Source organism: Vombatus ursinus, unplaced genomic scaffold, assembly GCF_900497805.2.
Source record: "Vombatus ursinus unplaced genomic scaffold, bare-nosed wombat genome assembly UNPS02014791.1, whole genome shotgun sequence".
In the NCBI taxonomy this organism is placed as follows: Eukaryota; Metazoa; Chordata; class Mammalia; order Diprotodontia; family Vombatidae; genus Vombatus; species Vombatus ursinus.
Genome location: NW_020954569.1, coordinates 82199720 through 82221917, shown reverse-complemented (window position 1 = coordinate 82221917; position 22198 = coordinate 82199720). Strand labels below are relative to the sequence as shown.

The 22198-nt window shown below is 38.1% G+C and overlaps 1 protein-coding gene and 1 long non-coding RNA gene across 2 annotated transcripts in view; one reads left to right on the top strand and one right to left on the bottom strand.

Annotated features, from left to right (window-relative positions):
* TARS (threonyl-tRNA synthetase) overlaps window positions 1-12271 on the bottom strand; it is a 37852-nt gene extending 25581 nt beyond the window's left edge. The window contains exons 1-2 of the mRNA XM_027869057.1: window positions 12039-12271; window positions 6436-6513 (exon numbers count right to left, since the gene is read on the bottom strand). Coding sequence (XP_027724858.1) covers window positions 6436-6513; window positions 12039-12095 — 135 coding nt within the window. The 5' untranslated portion in view covers window positions 12096-12271. The remainder of the gene's footprint in view (window positions 1-6435; window positions 6514-12038) is intronic.
* Window positions 12272-12543: 272 nt separating this feature from the next.
* LOC114048209 overlaps window positions 12544-22198 on the top strand; it is a 65362-nt gene continuing 55707 nt past the window's right edge. The window contains exon 1 of the long non-coding RNA XR_003569706.1: window positions 12544-12578. This is a non-coding gene — a long non-coding RNA (uncharacterized LOC114048209). The remainder of the gene's footprint in view (window positions 12579-22198) is intronic.

Sequence of the window (22198 nt, the reverse complement as noted above, 5' to 3'; positions counted from 1 at the left end):
GCAAACTGCTGGTGAAGCCCAATGTTTACCTTGCTAGTATCTTGACAGCCACAACTAACTTCCTTTTCCTTTTCTTGCTGACCCCTTATATTGTCTTTCCAACCTTCCAGGAACACGGATATGAAACTGGAAGGAACTTCAGAACCCAAAATAAGAGAACCTGATGCTCAGGTGTTTATGTTATCTGTCTACAGTCAAAAGGGTAGCAAATTTCAGCAAAGGATTTGAACCCAGCTCCTCTGACTCCAGAGACGGTGATCTTAGGTCCTCCACCACCCAAATTCTGCTTAAAATCTCCTCTTTCAGCCAGGACCCTTGCCCAAATATATTTTGGATGAACCATCCACAAAGATGCTCTGAAGTTCAAAAAAGGGCTTAAGAAACTGACTTTCATTAGTTGCTAAAGTCACTGCTATTATGAACATGCGTCACAATTCAAACAAAGAAACCATAATCAGGCAGCAGTGACACTCAAATTACTGAGGACTTAAATTACAATTGTTTATGTACTACCATTCATCTAAAACAATGTATACTTTTAGCACGCAACAAGTAATGTGAACAACAGATGTGTAAGTGATTAGAGAATTGTTACCATTTCTCTAAGTTTCTATTTCCAAATGGCTTTAGCTATATTAAGAATTATTCAAATATGCCCATTGATAACTTACACATATTCAGTAATCCTATACAATATCTAAATACCTTAACAAGTTAAAATTTGAAAAGTGCCTTTAGACAAAACCAGTATCTCAAAACTCCTAGCCCAGTGTCTCACTGAGGTATGCAGATGACCACAGGTTCCTTAAGGTTATGGCAGACAAGTGCAGGCCCTACCAAATGGGATAAGCGCAGGTCCAATGACAGAATTCTATCTAGGGTCTGAAGACCAGCCTTATTAGGCAAAGAAGGGCTCATCATCCACAGGTTTTAATTCTCTGGCCGCGAGATCTCATGAAATAGATAAAAATACAAGTCTTCAGCCTTGTACAGCTTCCATGAAGGTGGCAAAACAGAAAAGGAAATAGTCTGAGAATTACATGGTTTTAAGACATTTATAAACATTAATTTAACTCTTGGTACTACTTTAAATATGAAGTTTCTATCTAGCCAAACGAGAAAATACATTCCTAGAAATACTGAATTACATCCATACTGATATTCTCATTACAAATGAAAGCGAAATGGACAAAGGTGTTTCTGTCTTGAAGGACCAGTAACAAGTTCTCCTCAGAAAAGCAAATGAAGGAGCCAGTTTCACTACATAGCCAAGATAACAAGAAGCATCACGAAACACTTGGTTTTCTCACTTGCAGTGGAGATGATGAACACAAATAAAAAGACCATCATGAGGGTGATTAATGTTTATGTGCCAACACCTGCTGCAGAGGCAAGGAAGAACATAAATCCTTGGAAGATATTGATAGGATCCATAATTTCCCATACTTTACAGAGCTGCTAAAAATAATCTAAGGCATAGGTCTAATTCTATCACTCCCCTGATAAAAAAACTATGCCAATTTTCTTTTGAGGTTTCTTTCACATTACTCTTTCATACTAACTCTTACAGCAATGATGACTACAGACAGCTTCTTCTAAAGATGTGTGTGAAAGGTAGGATAGTGATACAGTGATAGGTTGAGGAGATGGTACTATCAAGTGAGGGGAAGAAATAACAAAGAACTAGGTAAGAGAGGATGGTCAAAAAAGTGAACTGGAAATGATGTAAATAGAAGGACTGACCTTGGCAGGAAGGACCTGCTCTTTGTCAAATAAAGAAGAGAATGGAGAATGATGGTTAAGAGTTCTCAGGTAGAGAAAGACAGAGAGTTCACAAAGGATAGCCTCTATATCCTTAGTAAAAGAGGAGGCACAGCTCTTTGCTGAGAGGGAGGAATTGGAGGAAGTAAACTAAAGCATTACAAATTAATCGGCTACATTACTGGTAGAGACAGCTCTCTCTAAGAAAAGCTAGTGAAACCTGTTCTAACACACAGCTAAAAATTGGTTCCTTTGTTCTGCTGCATTCCACTGGAAATTTTGTACTAACTTCTGGAAAAATGCCTAAAATTACTAAAACAGAAAGTGTAACATTGCTCATAGGCAGTCAACATCAAACAGAACAGAAGAAGGGTATAAGGCTAATTTCATCCTGTCACACTACAACCAGAGATGAGTTTAAATATAGGTTGGTTCTATGAGTCTAAGTCCAATGAAATGTGGTTCTCAGGGACAGGAGAAAGATTATGGATTTTAGAGCGAGAAGGGACTGAGGAAAGTCATCTATTCCAACTGCCTCTTCTTTACAGATGATGAAACTGAGGCCCATGAAGATTAAGTGACTTTCCTATGGTCATACAGAGGTGGTCTTTGAACCCAGGTCCTTAGGTTCCAGAGCAATTTGTCTTTCCAAAGATCAGTGTCCACTCTAGGTTCTGAGAAATCCCAGAAGGTGCAACCTACATCTAAATGATTTTCAAGGTAACCTCTGGTCTATACCAACCTCCAGGATTCAGAAAACTGGGTTCCTTTTAAGCTCCTTGTTTTTTCAATATAAACTTATGTACTATATTAATATTTCTTAAGTCTTCAATAAAAGGGTCCTAGAATCAGTTTCTAACTTTTTTGACCATAAACTCTTCTTCACAATCAATTTTTTTCCTGCTTCCTTTCTATTTTAATATTTTTAGAACTTTTTTTTTGTCATACAGTGCTTCACAAAAACAAACAAACAAACAAAAAAAAAAACGGTTAACAAATTTCCATACACAAAGAACAGAAAATAAGGGCTATATATAAAACTGAATCTCCATTCCAAACTCCCTTAAAAAATTAAATAAATAAAATGAAATAAAAATTCAACATATTAGTTCTAAAGCTATCCCACCTGTATGTCTCCCTGTAAACCTCTTGTTCTCATCTGTTTGTTTTTCCTCTCATTAACAGCTTCTAATCTCAATTCTTTTTTAGAAAATCTTTTCTCCCTGATGCTTCCTTTAGCATTATGCAATTATAAGTAGCAGAATGAAATTCCTAAATATTATAATTCCTAGACCTAACTTTGGATATCAAAGGAAAAAATAGATTCCTTCAACCAACAATCTGATAGTGTCTTTTTTAAAAATTTAGTTCGGGGGGGATGGAGCCAAGATGGTGGAGTAAAAGCAGTGACATGCTTGAGCTCTCCCCCAAACCCCTCCAAATACCTGTAAAAAATGGCTCTAAACAAATTCTAAAGCAGCAGAACCCACAAAAAGACAGTGAAACAAATTAGCCCAAGACAACCTGGACAGTTGATCAGAGAAGGCATATCACACCAGGCAGGGAGAGGAACCCAGTTTAGTGTGGGTGGGCAGGCAAAACAGGCCTCAGTGAACCTGGAGCAGCCCTCAGAGGACTGAATCATGGGCAGCTATTGTGGTTTCCAGACTTCTCAACCCATGAACGCCAAAGGCAAGCCCCAGTCCCTGCATGCAGCCCCAGGGGTGGTGACTGCTTCCGGACCTTCTGACTCACTGACTGAGGTGGAATGGGATGGCTGATCGGAGGGGGATTGCAGGGATCTCTCTGCCAGTGCTGAGGCAGGAATCTCTTGCTTTGCCCATGCTTGGATCTGGGTCATAGTTCTGGGTGGCGGTCCTGGGGTGAGGAGGAACGTTGGTGTGGTGGAAAGGAAATCCTCCTCACAGTTCCAAGGCAGAAAAGAGTGCTTGTGGTGACTCATAGACCACAGCACAGGCCAGGAGAGGAGTAAACACCTCGCCCCTTATCATATCACTTTGGAAGAAATGAAAATTTACAGGTCTCTGAAAGTATCTCTGAAAACAGCTACACAAAACCCCCAAAATTTGGGACTAACTTGCCCTATAGGCAATAGGAGGGAAAAGGGAGAGGGGATAGAAGGGAAGGAAGAAGTAATAAAGATAAAGGGGAAGAAAAGGGAGGGGGCTAATAGAAGGGAGGAGGTCAAAAGCAAAACACTAGTGAGAGAAAGGGAGAAAGGAGCAAGAAACTCATAAACAGGAGGGAAATAGGATGGAGAAAAAGACACAGATAGTAAGCATAACTGTAAATGTGAAAGGGATGAACTCTCCCATAAAACAGAAGTAGATAGCAGAATGGATTAAGAACCATAATCCTACAATATGTAGTTTACAAGAAACACATATGAAACAGAGGGATACATACAGGGTAATGGTAAAAGGTTGCAGTAGAATATATTATGCTTCAGATGAAGTAAAAAAAAGCAGGGGTAGCGATCCTAATCTCAGACAAAGTAAAAGCACAAATAGATCTTACCACCACAGACAATGAAGTTCATTCTATCATTACTAAACATATATGCATCAAGTGGTATAGCATCCAGATTCTTAGAGGTGAAGTTCAGGAAGTTACAGGAAGAAACAGACAGCAAAACTATACTAGTGGGAGATCTTAACCTCACTCCCCTCTGAACTAGATAAATCTAACCACAAAATAAACAAGAAGTTAAGGAGGTGAATAGAATTTTAGAAAAGTTAGATAGTAGACCTCTGGAGAAAACTGAATGGGGACAGAAAGGAATATACCTCTAAAGAATGAATGGGTCAAACAACAAATCACAGAAACAATTAATAACTTCATCCAAGACAATGACAATAATGAGACAACATACCAAACTTACAGGATGCAGTGAAAGCAGTTCTTAGGGGAAGTTTTATATCTCTAAATGCTTACATGAATAAAATAGAGAAAGAGATCAATGAATTGGGCATGCAACTAAAAAAAAAACAGAAAAAGAAACAAATTAAAAATCCCCAATTAAATACCAAATTAGAAATACTAAAAACCAAAGGAGAGATTAATAAAACTGAAATTAAGAAAACTACTGAATTAAGAAAACTAAGAGCTGGTTTTATGAAAAAACAAAAAACCAATAAAATAGATAAACCTTTGGTAAATTAAAGAAAAAAGAAAAACAAATCACTAGTATGATAAAATGAAAAGCGTGAATTCAACACCAATGAAGAGGAAACTAGACATAGACCAAAATCTTATACCATATACCAAAATAAAGTCAAAATGGGTACATGATTGAGATATAAAGGCTGATACTATAAGCAAACTGGGAGAGCCAGTAATAGTTTACCTGTCAGATTTGTGGAGAACAGAAGAATTTATAAACTAACAAGAGATAGAGAGCATTATGAAATGCAAAATGGATAATATTGATTACATTAAACTGAAAAATTTTTACACAAAAAGGCAATGCAACCAAGATCAGGAAGGAAGCAGAAACTGGGAAAGAATTTTTTACAACCAGCATCTCTAAAAAGGGCCTCATTTCTAAAATATATAGAGAACTAAGTCAAATTTGTAAAAATACAAGTCATTCCTCAATTGATAAATGGTCAAAGGAAAAGAACAGGCAGTTTTCAAATGAAGAAATTAAAGCTTTCTATAGTCATATGAAAAAATGCTCAAAATTGTTACTGATCAGAGAAATGCAAATCAAAACGACTCTGAGGTATTACCTCACACCTATCAGATTGGCCCAATATGACAAAACAGGAAAATGATAAACGTTGGAGAAGATGTGGGAAATTTGGAACAACGATGCATTGTTGGTGGACCTGTGAACTGATCCAACCATTGTGGAGAGCAATTTGGAACTAGCCCCCATAGGGCTATAAAACTGTGCATACCTTTTGACCCAGTAATAGCACACTTCCAGGGCTGTATCCCAAAGAGATCATAAAAATGAGAAAAGGACTCACATGTACAAAAATATTTATGGCAGCTCCTTCTGTGGCAGCAAAGAATTGGAAATTGAGAACATACCCACCAACTGGGGAATGGCTAAATAAGTTGTGGTACATGAATGTAATGGAATACTATTGTGCTATAAGAAATGATGAGCAAATGGACTTCAGAAAAACCTGGAAAGACTTGTATGGATTGATGCTGAGTGAAGTGAGCAGAACCAGGAGAACATTGTACACAGTAATAGCCATGTTGTGAGGTATCTAACATTACGATATGCCTAACTTTGACAGACTTAGCTCTTCTCAGTAATGCAAGGATCTAAGACATCTCCAAAAGTCTGATGGAAAATGCTATCCATATCCAGAGAAAGAATGATGGAGTTGGAATGCAGATTGAAGGATACTATTTTGCTCTTTTTTCTTCAGTTTTGTTTTGTTTCTTTCTCATGGTTCCTCCTATTGCTTCTAATTTTTTGTTACAATATGACTAATATGAAAATATGTTTAATAGGAATGTATATCAGGAATGTTTAATAGGAATGTATATATAATAGCCTATATCAGATTGCATGCTGTATTGGGGAGGGAGGTGGAAAAAATTTAAAACTCAAAAGCTTATGGAAGTGATTGTCGAAAACAAAAGATAAATTAATTTTAAAAATTTTTTTAAATATTAAAAAAAGAAATTTACCTCTGTTCGACCTCCATCAGTAGATCCTTCTTTATTTTTCTTTTTTCCTTCTTTTTGCTTTTCTTCACCTCCACCTAACTGAATAAGAGGAAAAACAAAGTTTAGGGATTTACATTTAAAATTTCACCCCCCTAAAAATCTGGGAATGTTTTTCACAGAAGCTAAAATAAAATTAGCAAAAAAAAAATCCAACTTAAAAAAACACTATAAAATTTTGTGAGTAGTAATGAGCAGCTTGTATCTAACATGACAAATCTTGTTTAGGTAGAAGGAATTCAGGTGTATAGTATTTCATACTCATTAGCTTTCTTTTCATTTCAATAAGTGTACATTTGTATAAAATACTGAGTATATAAAAAGGCAAGTATACAATTTATTTCCTGTGGACCCAGTAGATTACTCCTCCCCTGGTTTCACCACAGTCCTTCAGTCTTAACCCTTTATTTATTTGTTTGTCTGTTGTTTGATTGAGACCGAGTCTCCCTATTGCACCCAAGCTAGGAGTACAGTGGCTACTCATAGGCCAGATGCTACTGTACAATGGCAGAGAACCTTTGATAGGCCCCATTTCTGACCTGGACTGATTTACTGCTCCATAACCAGCTTGACAGGTCCCTGGCTCCTCCTGAGGATTCACCACATGGTGCAGCCTTAGTGTGGACAACTGATCAGCTTTAGCTACTGCTATTCAGAATTCTCAAAGCTTAAGCAATACATCAGTCTCAATCTCACCCAGCAGCAAGGATTACAGATGTATGCTCACAAACCTGGCTTGACTCAACTAGCCTTTTGAATGAGGACTGTCCTCTACCCTTGAATCCCTTGCCCCCTTGTCCTTCTGTTGCTGCAGCCTTTCTAATCTCTTACTCTGGGTCAATCCCACTATCCACCTTCCCCAATTTTACTTGAAAGAAGTTTAGAACAACAAGACAAAGTCACAAAAGTTACTGTTTGGATGCATTACAAATTCATGCTATCCAGTTTCAATCCGGGGCACCCCGGGCAAGGAATGTTTTCTATTCATCTCTGATTAACTTCCTACTGAGCAGCTAGCTAGAGGCACAGTGGATACAGTTCCAGGTCTGGAGTCAGGAAGACCCGAGTCCAATTTTGACCTCAGATACTTATTAACTTTGTGATCCTGGGCAAGTCATTTAACCTGTTTTCCTCAGTTTCCTAATCTGTAAAATGAGGATAATAGTTATCCCTTCTAGACTTTCCCCATCACCATTTCAATATACTGCGGGTCAGCAGAAGAAATTAAACAAGAACTTTTTGGGAGTTTCATGGAAGAGATGGAAAACACGCAAAGATCAGCAGACGACACAGAAGTTTAGAAACTCAGAAATGCATAAAATATATGTACGGTATTGTATAATATCAACATATTTTATCTTTTAATACCATAATAATTCAGACTTCTCTTATGGTACAAAGGGAGGGCCAAAAAATTTTACGTGGATTTTCCAAGGGCAGCTGGGCCCCTAACCCTGTGACGTGGAAGGGATAACCATAAGAAACACCTATCACTGAGGGTTGTGGTGAGGATCAAATGAGATAATAATGATACTTTGCTAAGCACTTTCTTGCTTAGCAAAGTATCTGGCCAATAAATTCCAGCAGCTCCCTATTGCCACTAGGATCAAATACAAAACTGGAATTCAAAGCCCCACAAAACTTAGCCTCCCCCATGCCCCACTTTTCCAGTCTTTCTACATTTTATTCCCTACCATGTACTCTTCAAACCATAAATAAGACACTGATCTCTCAGCTCTAAGTATTTTCCTTGGCTGACTCCACTTCCTAGAATGCTCTACCTCCTCCACTTTTGACTACTGATATCCCTGGCTTCCTTTAAGTAGCAACTAAAATCCCACCCTTCATAGGAAGCCTTCCGCGACCTCTCTTATTTCGAGTGCCTCTTAATTATTTCCTAGTCATCCTAGATAGGTCTTGCTATGTATATATTTGTTTGCATCCTTGAGGGCAGGGGGACTATCTTTTACCTCTTTTTGTATCTCCAAGTGCTTAGTTTCTATGCCTGCTACATAGCAGGTACTTGATAAATGCTGACTAATTAACAGATTGATTGAATGTCATTCAAGTTTCTTGATAAGGAGAATTCATAAGAGGAAATAATCAAATATAGACCTGGTCTACAGTGGGGAAAACAGAAGGTGTCTAAAGTTAAGCCTCTTGGAAATGTTATTTATTTAACAATATTTGCTTGTAAAGTTCAAATTCTAACCTTCTCCCTGACCCCTCAATTATTTAGATACAATCAACTCTTAAGTTTAACATCTGCAAATGAACAGTTTAAATAGCTGTGTCAATAAAACATAGATTTGGGGCTTATCAGAGACTAAGAGAAATAACAAAAAACTAACTAGGCAAAAAAAAATTTTGAGCCACCAGAATTATTGATATTACTTCGATCTTACTATTCAACAGACCTTGTGCTATCAGTTATGGGGACAGATAGAATAGGAACAGAATAGAAGGATCAAATGAAGTATTATTTATAAAAAACACTTAGCACAGCACATAGGAGCTATATAAATGCTTATTTTCTTTCTTCCTCCCCTTTTCTTTAAGACTGAAAGTGGGACTGATGAGGATGGGATCTAGACCCCAAAAAAAGGAAAAACACGTGTATAATCCCAACCAACTGGTCTTTCGTTGTGGACCCCCAGCCATTTCCCACCCTTAATCCTGACTAGACTCCATTCTTCCTTGGCCAAGTGGTCCAGGTCCAGGAGTTCTGAACACCCCAACTTACTGGCCACTCCCATTTAGATCTTCCTTAGATGACCCCCTCCAGTCACCCCCAACTAACTGGCCACTCCCAGATCCCTCCCAGTCTTTCTGTATATAAGTTCCATCTTGTCTCCATTAAGGTGCTCAGATTCTTAAAATCTAGCCACTACTTAGATTCTTATAATCTAGCTAATAGCTTACTAATGTTCAGACTCCTTAAGAGTCTGCCCAATATGACGGATGTTCTAATAAACTTTGTCTTTCGCTGAAAGAAAGTCTGGGTCGAATTCTTTTGGGTAGGATCTGTGTGTTCTGATTTTGGGGTCCCAGCACCCCTAAACCTCATCAGGACTGCTTCCTAACAACAGGACCACTGAACCACAGAAGGCTCTTAACTAGTTAATAATGGATATAAAGTCAAGCTACTTAATGATGGAAGGCATTCAGAACCTTATCTTATCTCTAACATTATTTAAAGTCATTTGAACAAATCTATATATCTCTAGGGAAGGAGACTGCTCCATTTTTATTCCTCAGTTGGGGGCCACCTCCAGTCTTCCTTATCTTGCCACCAGACTCAGATGGTTCCAGAGGAGCTAGTGAGGCTGGTAACCTTGCACAGTCCTCCCTCACTTAAATCCAATTCATTTGCAAATCATGGCATCTTCCTGAAGCCAAGGTCCTCTTCCAGAACAGAAGGACAAACAACAACCTGTAAGTAGTCCAAACTGCCTCGTGGGGGCCCAACTGGCCAGTTCCAGCTGGGCAACTCAGCTCCTTCCTCTCTTCTCTCCTGTTTTCCTCCCCTTCTCTTCCCTCCCAGTTCTCCCTGGGTCCACAAGAGGAATCATAACCTTACCTTTGGGTGCTTAGCCCAAAGGAATGTAAATTTTGATGGCAGAAATGTAGCTAGGTAACTCAGAATTTACAGGCTAGATTTCTAAAAGATCAAGCCTTAAATCCAATTCACTTGGCCTCTCACTGATTAGCCAACAAGATTCCAGACCAAGCACCACTTAGTGGGCCCCTAAAGCTCAGAGTGAATGTAAACAGTAATTGTTTCTGTTCTGACCAGAAACCCTGCCTGAGGGTCTTCTCCCAGTTTGATTTTTTTCTTTTAATAAAAGCAGCCATTCCTTTGCTCATTTCTTAACCAGCCTAAAAAACCAAATGGGCCTTTGTTCCACTCAAAGGGAGAACTCTGAAGGACCTTAGCTTCTTAAAAAGTCCAAGGTCTACAACTGCATCCAGGGCCATCTCCAGTCATACAGATTTATCTTGCCACTGCACCCAGACGGCTCTGGAGGAGAAATTGAGGCTGGTGACCTTGCACAGTCCTCCCTCACTTAAATGCAATTCATGTGCAAGTCATGGCATAGTCTTCTGGATGTTGGGTTCCTCTTCGAGAATGAAGGACAAACAACAACAATTCCTTTATTAGATAAGGATTGGTTTAAAATTATTCCAAATTCCGACTACACCCAAAGGGCTATAAAACCATGCATATCCTTTGACCCAGCAATACCACTACCCAAAGAGATCAAGGAAAAGGGAAATGGACTTAAATGTACAAAAATTTATGGCAGCTCTTTTTGTGATGGCAAAGAATTGGAAATTATGGGGATGCCCATCAATTAAGGAATGGCTCAACATTGTATACATAACAGCAATATTATAAACTCAACCATGAAAGACTTAGCTACTCTGATTCAAAAGACCCATGACAAAAAATGCTATCCACCTATAGAGAAAGAACTGGTAAGGGAAGTGGAGAAAGAAGAGGGATATTTGGAAATTCAAATTTTTTAAAAATTGTTAAAAATTTCTAAAAATGTAAGTGGGGAATGTATTTAACAAAATGAATAAAAATATATTTAAAAACTTATTCCAAATTCCTCATGCTCTTTTTTGTTTGCTCTTGTTCTGTAATCTTAGGAGGTGGAGCACTCTTCACATTTAAATCCCTAAGATCAATGAGTGCATCCCCTCCATGCTTTTAGTAACACCTGAGCTGCAGTAGCCAAAAATGTCATACCCTAATGGCCAAACCCCTGATAAGAACCAGACCCATGGGGTTACAGATTTAGAGCTGGAAAGGACTGATAAAATTCCTTCATCTTACTGGTGCTGAAACGGAGACCCAACGACTTAAAAGTAAAAGTAATTTGTTCAAGTGACAGATTGCAAGTGGTAGGGTCAGAATTTGAACCCAGGTTCTCTTGATTTCAAATCCAGTACACTTTCTAGGAGACCACCCTGTTTGTTTTTTCTTTTAATTTGCCCTTTTAATTCTAGTGCCTTCCCTTTGTCAATTTTTGCCTTTCCTTGTATCCTATAAGCACAATAGGCCCTTAATAAATGCTTATTGACTGAAGTCGTTTCCCCCATTAGACTGTGACCTCCTCGAAGGCAGGGGCTGTCTTTTGCGTTTCTTTGCATCCCTTAACAGCTCTTAGCACAAACTAGGTGCTTAATATTTATTAATTGACTGGTAGCGTAGAAACAACACCAGCTCGCCTCGGATGACCGTAGCTTCATATGACGGTGGGTCGGTCACTAACATCTCTGGGCCTCAGTTTCCCCATATATAAAATATATCGGGACAGATAGCACGTGAGGTCCTTCCGGAGGTCTGGGTACATACACCCTGGGCTGGACAGCCTTAGAACCACAGTCGCCCTCACCCCCATGGGAAGCCCCAGAAGGAACCTGTGTTTCGGGGGGCCGGGGCAGTCGGCACTCGCAGGGACTTCCTTCCCTCCCCCGGGACGGGCTCCGGGCTCCAGAAACAACGACCAGCCGTCCACGGTGACCCCACCCCGTCGTAGAGAACCCCCAGCACTTACCGGCTTCTCCTCCTCACTCATTTTCCCTGAGGCGTCGACGGCTACCTCCTGAGACATCGTCAGAAGCTACGGGGGCGACGAAGAGGCAAGAAGGGAACAGACGGAGGCTCAGAGAACGGAAAGCAAGGTAGTCGTGATGCCCCAGGGAACCCAAATGAATAAAGAATGGAGAAGCGGGGCAGGGACCCGAACCTTCACTGCGCCTGCGCCACGTGGCCACAACTACCGCACCAGCTGATGCAACCCGAGCGCACCCAAGTTGTGCCCCGGCTCAGCCCGCCTTCTGGTGTCAGTATCCAATTAGCAAAGCGATGGGCGGGCCTGCTCATTGGCTGGTTTCGAAGTCGGGTTGTCCCGGAAAGCTGGAGGGGTGGGACATATGCAAATAACACTAGACTCTCTCATCCCAAGGGTAGAAAGTGGTGTGCGCGCGAGCGAGCGCCTGCGCAGTGGTAGGATAGTCTTTCCACTCCAGCTAGTTTGTCTTTTTCGCCTTCTCGGCTACCGTAGCACTTGGGCGGAATACTACAGACGTATGGGGTGAGTTAGGTATGCTTGGGAAGAAGCCTGTTAAAAGAGGCGTGTGTGGGTGAATGGTTTCACCCTTGTCAGAATCGCGGCTTGGCACAGATCACTGATGCAGCGTAGTACAATGTTGGGAGTCAAAATGAGTGAATCTTGCTTCTACTATTTACTATATGGGCGTGGGCACGTCTCGACTTCCCCAGGCCTCAGTTTTCCTCCTCTGGAGAATGAGAGGGAGGGAGATTGGGTTAGAGGGGCTTCTGAGACCCTTTCCAGCTTGAAGGCCATGTTTGTGCCGCTGCTGGTGAAGAGAAGACTAAAGGGAAGGCAGCAGGTAGAGACACACCCAGACTCTCGGAGTGAGTGCCATCTCACTAGTGCCTCACAAACCGGAAGTGTGGGTCGAGAATCGGTTCTGTGCCGACTTGCGTGTCGGCGTATCAAGACCAGCGGGCGGGATTTCCGGTTCGGGTCTCCCACGACGTCCGGTTCTGCATCTAGCATCCTTGGCAGCTTCGGACTTAGAAGCTCACGCTCTTTATTCCTGTAGTGAGGGAGCTGCCCAGATTTACTTTTTCCGGGAAAACTTGTGTGTTTCCTAGCAGTACAATCGATTCCATTTTCCCTCTATGCCAAAACAAGAAAGAGATGGCTCATCATTCCATTGTAGCCAAAGTGTGCCATTGTGCCCTGTTTTGTATGGAGATTAGTGGTCTCTGATGGTGGGGGGTTGGAGGGTCCCTCCTTCCATGCTTATCAAAACCCACCCAAGCCTTCTGTAATCCTGTTGGGCTCCAGTTGGTTCCTTAAATTGACTCCACGTGCTGGAGACCTTCCTTCATGTCTCAACATTAAACATCTGTGCAACTCAAATATTTAAGAACATTTGTCTCAGCAGATGGTTCCTGTGTTACTGGAAAGGTTTTAAAATTTACGTGTGTAATTGTAACCTCCAATTAACTTTAACTAGTTTTTTTTTTCCTCCCCCAGCTGTTTGTTCTACAGACCAGACTAAAATCAGAAATGCTAGTACTGTAATCTGAATTTCATTTATATACTTTAGCATTACTGAATTTTAGAATAATATAGCCAAGGAACTGCTCTCTTTTAATTTGAAAGAATAAAATTAATAAAACCCAACATAGGGGGAAAGTTAAATGATTATGAATTTTAGACTGAGAAGTAGGGTTTTTTTGTTTTTTGGGGTTTTTTTTTTTTTGAGCTAGAAAGCAGCCCTGGAGGTGCTCTAGTCCAATACATTCATCCAAGCAATATTTAGGCGTATATATGATTTGACAAAAACCACATGTCCCAAGACTTGCTGATCATTTTTCAGATGCAGAAACTGAGGCAAACAGGATTAAGTGATTTTCCCAAGGTCACACAACTGTTAAGTGTCTGAGGCTGGATTTGAACTCATGAAGATGAGTCTTGGTCTCCAGGCCTGGCATTCTATGCACTGTGCCACTTAGCTGCCCACACCATTGTTACAAATAAGATTACACATTTACTAGAAGATGTCATTGACAAAGGTTCATGTAACCTCCAATTAGGGCAGCCAAATGGCCCAGTGGTTAGAGCACTGAGTCTGTAGTCAAGGAGAGTCATCATCCTGAGCTCAAATCTTGCTTCAGATACTAGCAGTGTAACGCAGAGCAAATCACTTAACCCTGTTTGCTTCAGTTTCCTCATTTGTAAAATGAACTGGAGAAGGAAATGGCAAACCACTTTAGTGTCTTTGCCAAGAAAACCCCAAATGGGGTCACAAAAAGTCAGACACAACTGAACAAAAATCCTTCCAACTATGTGTCTTAAAAGTAATTATTTTTTATTTGAGTTCATCAATCTACAAAGTGCTGGTGCTAATTTTAAACTCATCCTCTGGAAAATTCCTCCTCTATGCTACCAACTTTCAGGCACCATGGATAAGGTTACCAAACAAGCTGATTTAGTTATTAGAGTTTTTTCAAGGCTGTGTCAACTAGTAATATGACCTGGGAAAAATTCCAGATGTTTCCAATGAAATTAAGAGAACAGTGAAGGTAGAGGCAAACTGAAGTAGGGTACTTTACTTTGTAGATTATCATATTTAAGCGAAGTTGAAGAGAGTGAATTGTAAATTACCATAGCAAATCACTTAACCTTGCTGGGCTTAAGCTTCCTCACCCATAAAAGAAAGTGAACTAGGAATCTCTAAGGTGTTTTCCAGCTCTGAATCTATGATTGTGAGCTTCTAGCCAACCAATCAACATGTATTTATTTCTTAAACACCTAATACATGCCAGAAAATGTGATCTAAATTGGATTATGATGCAGTGGTATATGAAGTAAATTTATTGCACTCCACTTTCTCTTTCACTCTTTTTAACTCCTTATAATCTGGCTTCTGAGCTCATCATTCCACTGAAACTGCTCTTTTCCGAAGTTACCAATGATCTCTTAATGGCCAAATTCAGTGGCTTTTTCTTAGTCTTCATTCTTCTTAAGCTCTGTAGCCTTTGACACTGTGAATCACCCTCTTCTCCTTGATACTCTCTTTTTGAAACAAGGTTTATTAGAACATCCACCATATTGATCAGACTCTTGAAGAGTCTGAATATTAGTGAGCTATTGGCTAGATTATAAGAATCTGAGCACCTTAATGGAGACAAGATGGACCTTACATATACATTTTCAGCACACCCCTGACCATAATTATCTACGAACTTTTAACTTTTCTTTAGACTTATTTTTAACTTTTATGTGTGTTTTTTGTTTAAATTGCCTTACAAATCCTCCATAGAAAATCTACCCAACATACTGGACGCCTTCCTCTAGATCTTTTCAACATTCTGTGCATTTCCATGAAACATATGCCCTTTTCCTTTTTTCTATCATTCAATTTATATAAAAGTCACTATTGGTAATAATGCAGCCTAATTATGCCTGCTCTGAATTCTTCCATGACCCCTTGAGTCACCTACAATTTTGATATTTCAAAGATTGTGGTGTCCCATGATTTATATATACGTAGTATCACTGGAAAAATACTGAACTTAAAAAGATGGATTTTTGTGCTGGGGAGCAGTTTAGAGTAACTAAAAGTGCTAGATAATTTCCCAAATGTCATTTGGCCTCTTTCCACTCAGTTCCAAGCCCAGCTCTTCTGTCTGTAGTGAGGAAAAGCTGGAAACAAATGAATTAAATGGAGCAGCAGAGCCTAAGTATAGAACAGCAGGAAATGGAATGTTTAATTCAGGAGGGTGTTTTGGTGAAAAGGAGATACAGCTTGCTTAATCAACAGTGCCCTCTGGTGTTCTTTTATCATTTGTGTATCCTGGAGACCAAAGCCAAAAAAATAGTAATAGTAATAATTGTCCTCCAATAATTTCAGTTCCAGTGACCTGGTCCACAGAACTTCAGTTACTCTAATTTTAGACTTTATGGCCAAAAAAAAGAAAATATCTCACTATTTTTTTTTTTTGGCCAACAACTTCGGTGTTACTTTATGTTACTCAACAAATCCTTTTTGAGTTCTATTTTTAAAATGAATATTTAGTTTACTATTTTTTATACATAGTGCACCTTAGGAAAATATTTTATTGGTAGTTTCAGAAATTTAAAAAAAAGGTTATTTGTTACTTATTTGACAGCATCATCACTTATTTACTATTGGAATATTCAATATGGCTTACTTCACCTCAAAGTTTAAATATTTTAGATATTTACTTATTGGTCATGGCACCTTTTTTTTCAGGTAGAAATAGTGTCTGCCAAACTAATAAATACATGCTAACAATATTTTCCAATTATATTGTGCAGAGAAATGTTATTTACTATTCCTGATGACAAAAAAAAAAAATTAGCTGACTAACATCCTAGAACTGTAATGTCATAAATAGCATGCTAGGCAACCATATGGAATTAAATGGTAATAAAACTTTTATTTTTACAAAACTCTTAATAGGGACAGGAACTGGAGAAATTCGAGCTAAAATGTTTGAGGTAGTGTTGTCACACTCGAAAATGGGGCTACTAAATAGTACATGAGGATCCCTATGTGCCACATATTGACTTAGAAAATCATATATTAACAATATTTATATTCAATTAATTTTACTTATTTTGTTGTGTATTTCCCAGTTACATTTTAATCTGGTTCCTGCTGTACTCAGAGTATTGCAGGTCTTTCTGTATTTTTCACCTCTGACTTAACAGCATCTTCTTAAATGGCACAGGTAAAAAAAAAAAATATGTGTGTGTATGTATTTCTTAGAAGCACATGGAACTTTTACAAAAAATCACTATGTATTAGGGCCCAGAGATGTTGCTAATACATATTAAAAGGCAGAAATAGAAAGCATCCTTTCCAAACCATAAGGCAGTAAAAATCACAATCATTTGAGGGAGCACAAACAAAAGACAAACCAAAACGGAGACTTAACATTAAAATCCTAAATAATAAATTGATCAATGAACAAATCATAGAAACAGTTAATGAAAGAAAATGATAATGATTAAATAACATACCAAAATTTCTGGGATGCAACTAAAGTAGTCCTCAGGAAAATGCATATCACTAACAGAAGAATACTAACAGAAGAAGAGAGGGTTAGTAAACTAAATATGCATTTTTTAAATATTAGCAAGCCAACAAATTCAAAATGGACACAAAAGAGGAGATATTAAGAGTTAAAGACTAAAGAAATGATATACAACTAAAACCTAGTTCTTTGAAAAGACTAGCAAAATTTGATAACTTTTTAGTTGACTAAATTATTAAAAAGAGGGCAGAAAACCAAATCAAAATGGTAAATGAGCAAACTAAAATTGCAACAGAACCATAAAAAACTTTCCAATCAGAAAAATCAATTATCAGAACCTATTATACACAGAGGTATACTAGCAAATCTGAGAACATAAAGGAAATAGAGGATTCCTATCTTCAAAAATATTAAATACCCAGACTAACAGAAGACCAAATAGAGATCTTAAATAAGCCAGTCTCAGAAAGGAAAATAAGACTAGCAATAAAGAAAATACTAAGGAAAGAATCTTTTGGTTCTGTTGGATTCATGAGGCAATTATTATAAACTAAAAAAGAAACAAACAATTAGCACTAATACTATACTATTTTTTCTCAGAAATTGAGAAAGAAAGATCTAATCTGTTATGAGGAAATAGTCCTAATAATTAAACCATGGAAAGATAAAACACAAGGACAATTGTAGACAAATAACAATCATAAATATTTTTTAAAATTTTAAATAATATTCTGTCTAACAGAGTAAAGCCATTCATCTAAGAAATCATTAATTGTGAACAAGTTCCATTTATATCAGTGGTGCAAAGGTAGTTTAACATCAAGAAAACAGTCATTAAAAACAAAAACATCCAAAACCATATGATTTTCTCCATTGATGTAGAAAAAACTTTTGACAAACTATAACAGTGTATTTTGTGACAGTCCTTTGGTTTAAGGGAATCTCTCCTAGAAGAATGTAGGATTCCCCTATTGACCCTTGCTTTATACAGGGCTAACGGTAACATACTCCCCCAGTTAGGTGTTATCGTCAGTAGGTTAACTTAAGTCTTCTTTCTCTGGGCACCCAGTTTATGTCTAAGGAAAGGCCTGTGGGCCAGCAAGAGACATTGAGGAAAATAACCCTTAATGAGTTCAGGTGCTGAGAATAAGATGTAAAAGAATGAGAATCATTCAACGAAATAGGAGACTTCTAAACCTTCCTGATGAAAAGACCAGAGCTCAACAGAAAATTTGACCTTTTTTGAGGTATCGCATCAGACCTGTCAGATTGGCTAACATGACAGAAAAGGAAAATGATAAATGTTGGAGAAGATATGGGAAAATTGGAACACTAATGAATTGTTGGTGGAGTTGTGAACTGATCCAAGCATTCTGGAGAGCAATTTGTAACTATGCCCAAAGGGTTATAAAACTGTGAATACCCTTTGATCCAGCAATACAACTTCTAGGTCTGTATCCTAAAGAGATCATAAAAATGGGAAAAGGACCCACGTATACAAAAATATTTATAGCAGCTCTTTTTGTGGTAGTCAAGAATTGGAAATTGAGGGGATGCCCATCAATTGGGAAATGGGTGAACAAGCTGTGGTATATAAATGTAATAGAATACTATTGTGCTGTAAGAAATGATGAGCAGGCAGACTTCAGAAAAACCTGGAAAGACTTACATGAATTGATGCTGAGTGAAATGAGCAGAACCAGGAGAATATTATACACAGTAACAGTCACATTATGGGATGACTGACTTTGATAGACTTGGCTCTTCACAGCAGTGCAAGAATCTAAGACAATTCCAAAAGATTTATGATGGAAATTGCTATCCACACCCAGAGGAAAAAATATGGAGTTTGAATGCAGATGGAAGCATACTATTTGCTCTCCTTTTCTTTTGTTGTTTTGTTTTGATTCTTCTTTCTTGTGGTTCCTCCCATGGGTTCTAATTCTTTACATAATGACTAATGTGAAAATATGCTTAATGTGAATGTGTAAGTAGAGCCTATATCAGACTACAAGCCGTCTTGGGGAGGGGGAGGAGAAGGGGGAGAAAATTTAAAACTCAACATCTTATGAAAGTGAATGTTGAAAACTATAAATAAATAAATTTTAGAAAAGAAAAAAAAAACACTGAGAATCAGTCCACTGCAAAGCTTTATTGCAATCAGTGGGGAAAAGGGGACCCAATATACAACTCAGGCATAAACACCACTAACATAAGAGTAAAACTCATCTAAGGGCTATGCTGTGTTGGGAAGCACAGACATGTGAGTCCATTCAGCAGGAAGGGGGTGCTCCAAAGTGCCTTTTTTTTTTTAAGGCAATTGGGGTTAAATGACTTGCCCAGGGTCACACAGCTAGTAAGTGTCAAATGTTTTGTCTGAGGCCAGATTTGAACTCAGGTCCTCCCAACTTCAGGGCCAGTGCTCTATCCACTGCACCACCTAGCTGCCCCTCAAAGTGCCTTTCTGAGAGTGGAGTTTTTACATTCTCATTTTGGGCCTCTCCCACCCAGATGGTCGATTTGCATATCAGAGTCAGGGCAAAATATCATTTGGAGAATGATACTGTACAACTGTACTAACCTTTAAAATATATTGTTGTCAGTATTTTTTATGATTATGTTCTGTAAGTTTATAGCCTCCCTTAGGGAAAGACTTTGATGACTGCCTTAAGACCATTAAGCCAGATCTTATAAAAATGGTTTCTGTGCATAGATTCTATAAGCTCCAGAGTCCCTTAAAGGGAGACTGTCATGGTGGTCTCAAGATCACTAGGCCTAACCTTATAACATAGTGCTAAAACCTCTAAAAAGTATAGGTAAATGCTTTTTAAAATACAAAATGTAATTTTAAAAAATACCTAAAACCAGCAACAAGCATCCTTTAATGAGGATATACTAGAAGCTTAATACAGGAATAAAACAAAGATGCCCACTTTCTCTACAACTATTTGATGTACTTTTAGAAATGCTAGCTACAATATAACAAGAGAAAGAATTAAAGACAGGGTTTACTGAGAAAATCCTAGGGAATCAGCAGATATTAATTGAGACAATAGCTTGGGCAACTTTGTAAGCTACAAAATGCCCTCACCCCCCCCCCACCAATTAGCAGCATTTCTATGTAATGACAACAAAATCCAAGGGACAATAATAGAAGAGGAAATCCTATGCCAAATAACTACAAAAGGTATAAAATATTTTGGTAATCAACATACTAAAGTATATGAAAGACATATAGATTCAATTACCAAGTGCTTCTTAAAGAAATAGAGAACACTTTAAATTGCTTAAGGGATATTCCGTGCTCATGGCTGGGCCATCGTAATATGACAAAAATGATAATATTGCCAAAGTAAATTTGCAGTTTACTGGTACACCAATCAAATAATCAAAGAGATACTTTATAAAATTAATAAAGTAATATCAAAATTCATTTGGAGAAAGAAAAGATCTATGCTATAATGGAAAATAAAGGGGAAAATGTAGATATAAAGGCAGAATAGCACTTCCATACCTCAAACTATATTTTGAAACAGTGGTCGTCAAGACCATTTGGTACTGCTTAAAAAATAAAGCAGTAGGGGCAACAAGGTGGCACAGTGGGTAGAGTACCGGCCCTGAAGTCAGGAGAACCTGAGTTCAAATCCGGCCTCAGACACTTGACACTTACTAGCTGTGTGAACCTGGAAAAGTCACTTAACCCCATTGCCTAGCCACTCCCCCCCCCAAAAAAATAGAGCAATAGATCAATAGAACAGAGAAGGCAAAGGAAAATCAGAAAAAGTAGAACTCAACACCACACCATTTGACCAACCTGAAAATATGAATTACTTAGGAAAGAAATATTTATTTGATAAACAATTCTGGGAAAACTCAAAAGCAGTCTGGAAGAAATTAGGCTCACACCAGGATTTTATACCATATTGCACAGTAAATTACAAATGGATAACTAACCTTAATATTAAGTATCAAAATATTTAAAAATTAGAAGCAAAGCAGATTATATACCTTTCACAGGTATGGATAGGAAATATATTCTTAACCAAACAAGGATGGAAGCAATTACAAAAGATAATAAAAATAACTTTGATTAAATGAAATTGGAAAGCACAAATAAAATACATCTAGGTTAAGAAGGGAAACAGTGGAAAGGGATAAAAAAAGTCATCAGATTTCTCAGATAAATTTTGGGTATCCAAGAGATAGAGAAATCTAACAAATACAAGGATCCAAAAATTGTAGCTGAGTTTTAAGCTTACAAAGTTACAACTACATTTTGACTTTTTTTTCTTTTTTATTACTAGAATTTAAATGCACAATAAGAAAAGAAAAAGAAACATATTGTAAACTTATTGAAACAAATACAAAATAAGAAAAGGAAAAAAAGCATGTCATGTGCACAGCAGAATGTAAGAGAGGATTCAAAATATACAGCAATAAATTTCCATTTCAAGAAAGCCTATATAATAAATACTACACATTGTGTTGAGAGCTGTCCATCTTTTTTTTGCTTCTTTGTAAGTTTTCTTTGCTGCACACTTTTTACTTTGTTCTTTTTCCCCCTTCTCTCCCCCCCAATTAAGCATGGATATATTTCTATATAGATATATACATATACATATGTACACATACATGCATATATATGTATTTATATACTTTCCCTAACAAATTCTACTTCTGATCTTTGTTTTTATATTTGTGCACATCTCTTATTTCCTATCCTTTCAAACTCTACTTCTACCTTGCCCTCCTTTTATTTAACTTACCCCCCCCGCAGGGATCCTTCCCTTATCCTCCCATTCCCATTAATCTAAATACTCTTCTATACCACCCCCCCTTAACCTATTTCCTCACCCCTCTGGAGATTGCCTCCTTTATCCTCTCCCCCCCATCCCCTTGGCATTTCTTTCTTTCTTAATTTAGAAGACTTTTATATGTATTGTTCCCTCTTAAAACCATTCCCGATGAAAATAGGTTTCCAGAACTAACAGCTCTCCTCCCCCATCTAATTCCTCTGTTGTTTTGTCCTCTAGCACCTCATTTGTATAAGATAATTACTCTTTTTAGCTGTTCCTAGAGAGTTTTACTTTTAAAAGTCATATCATAGTCAGG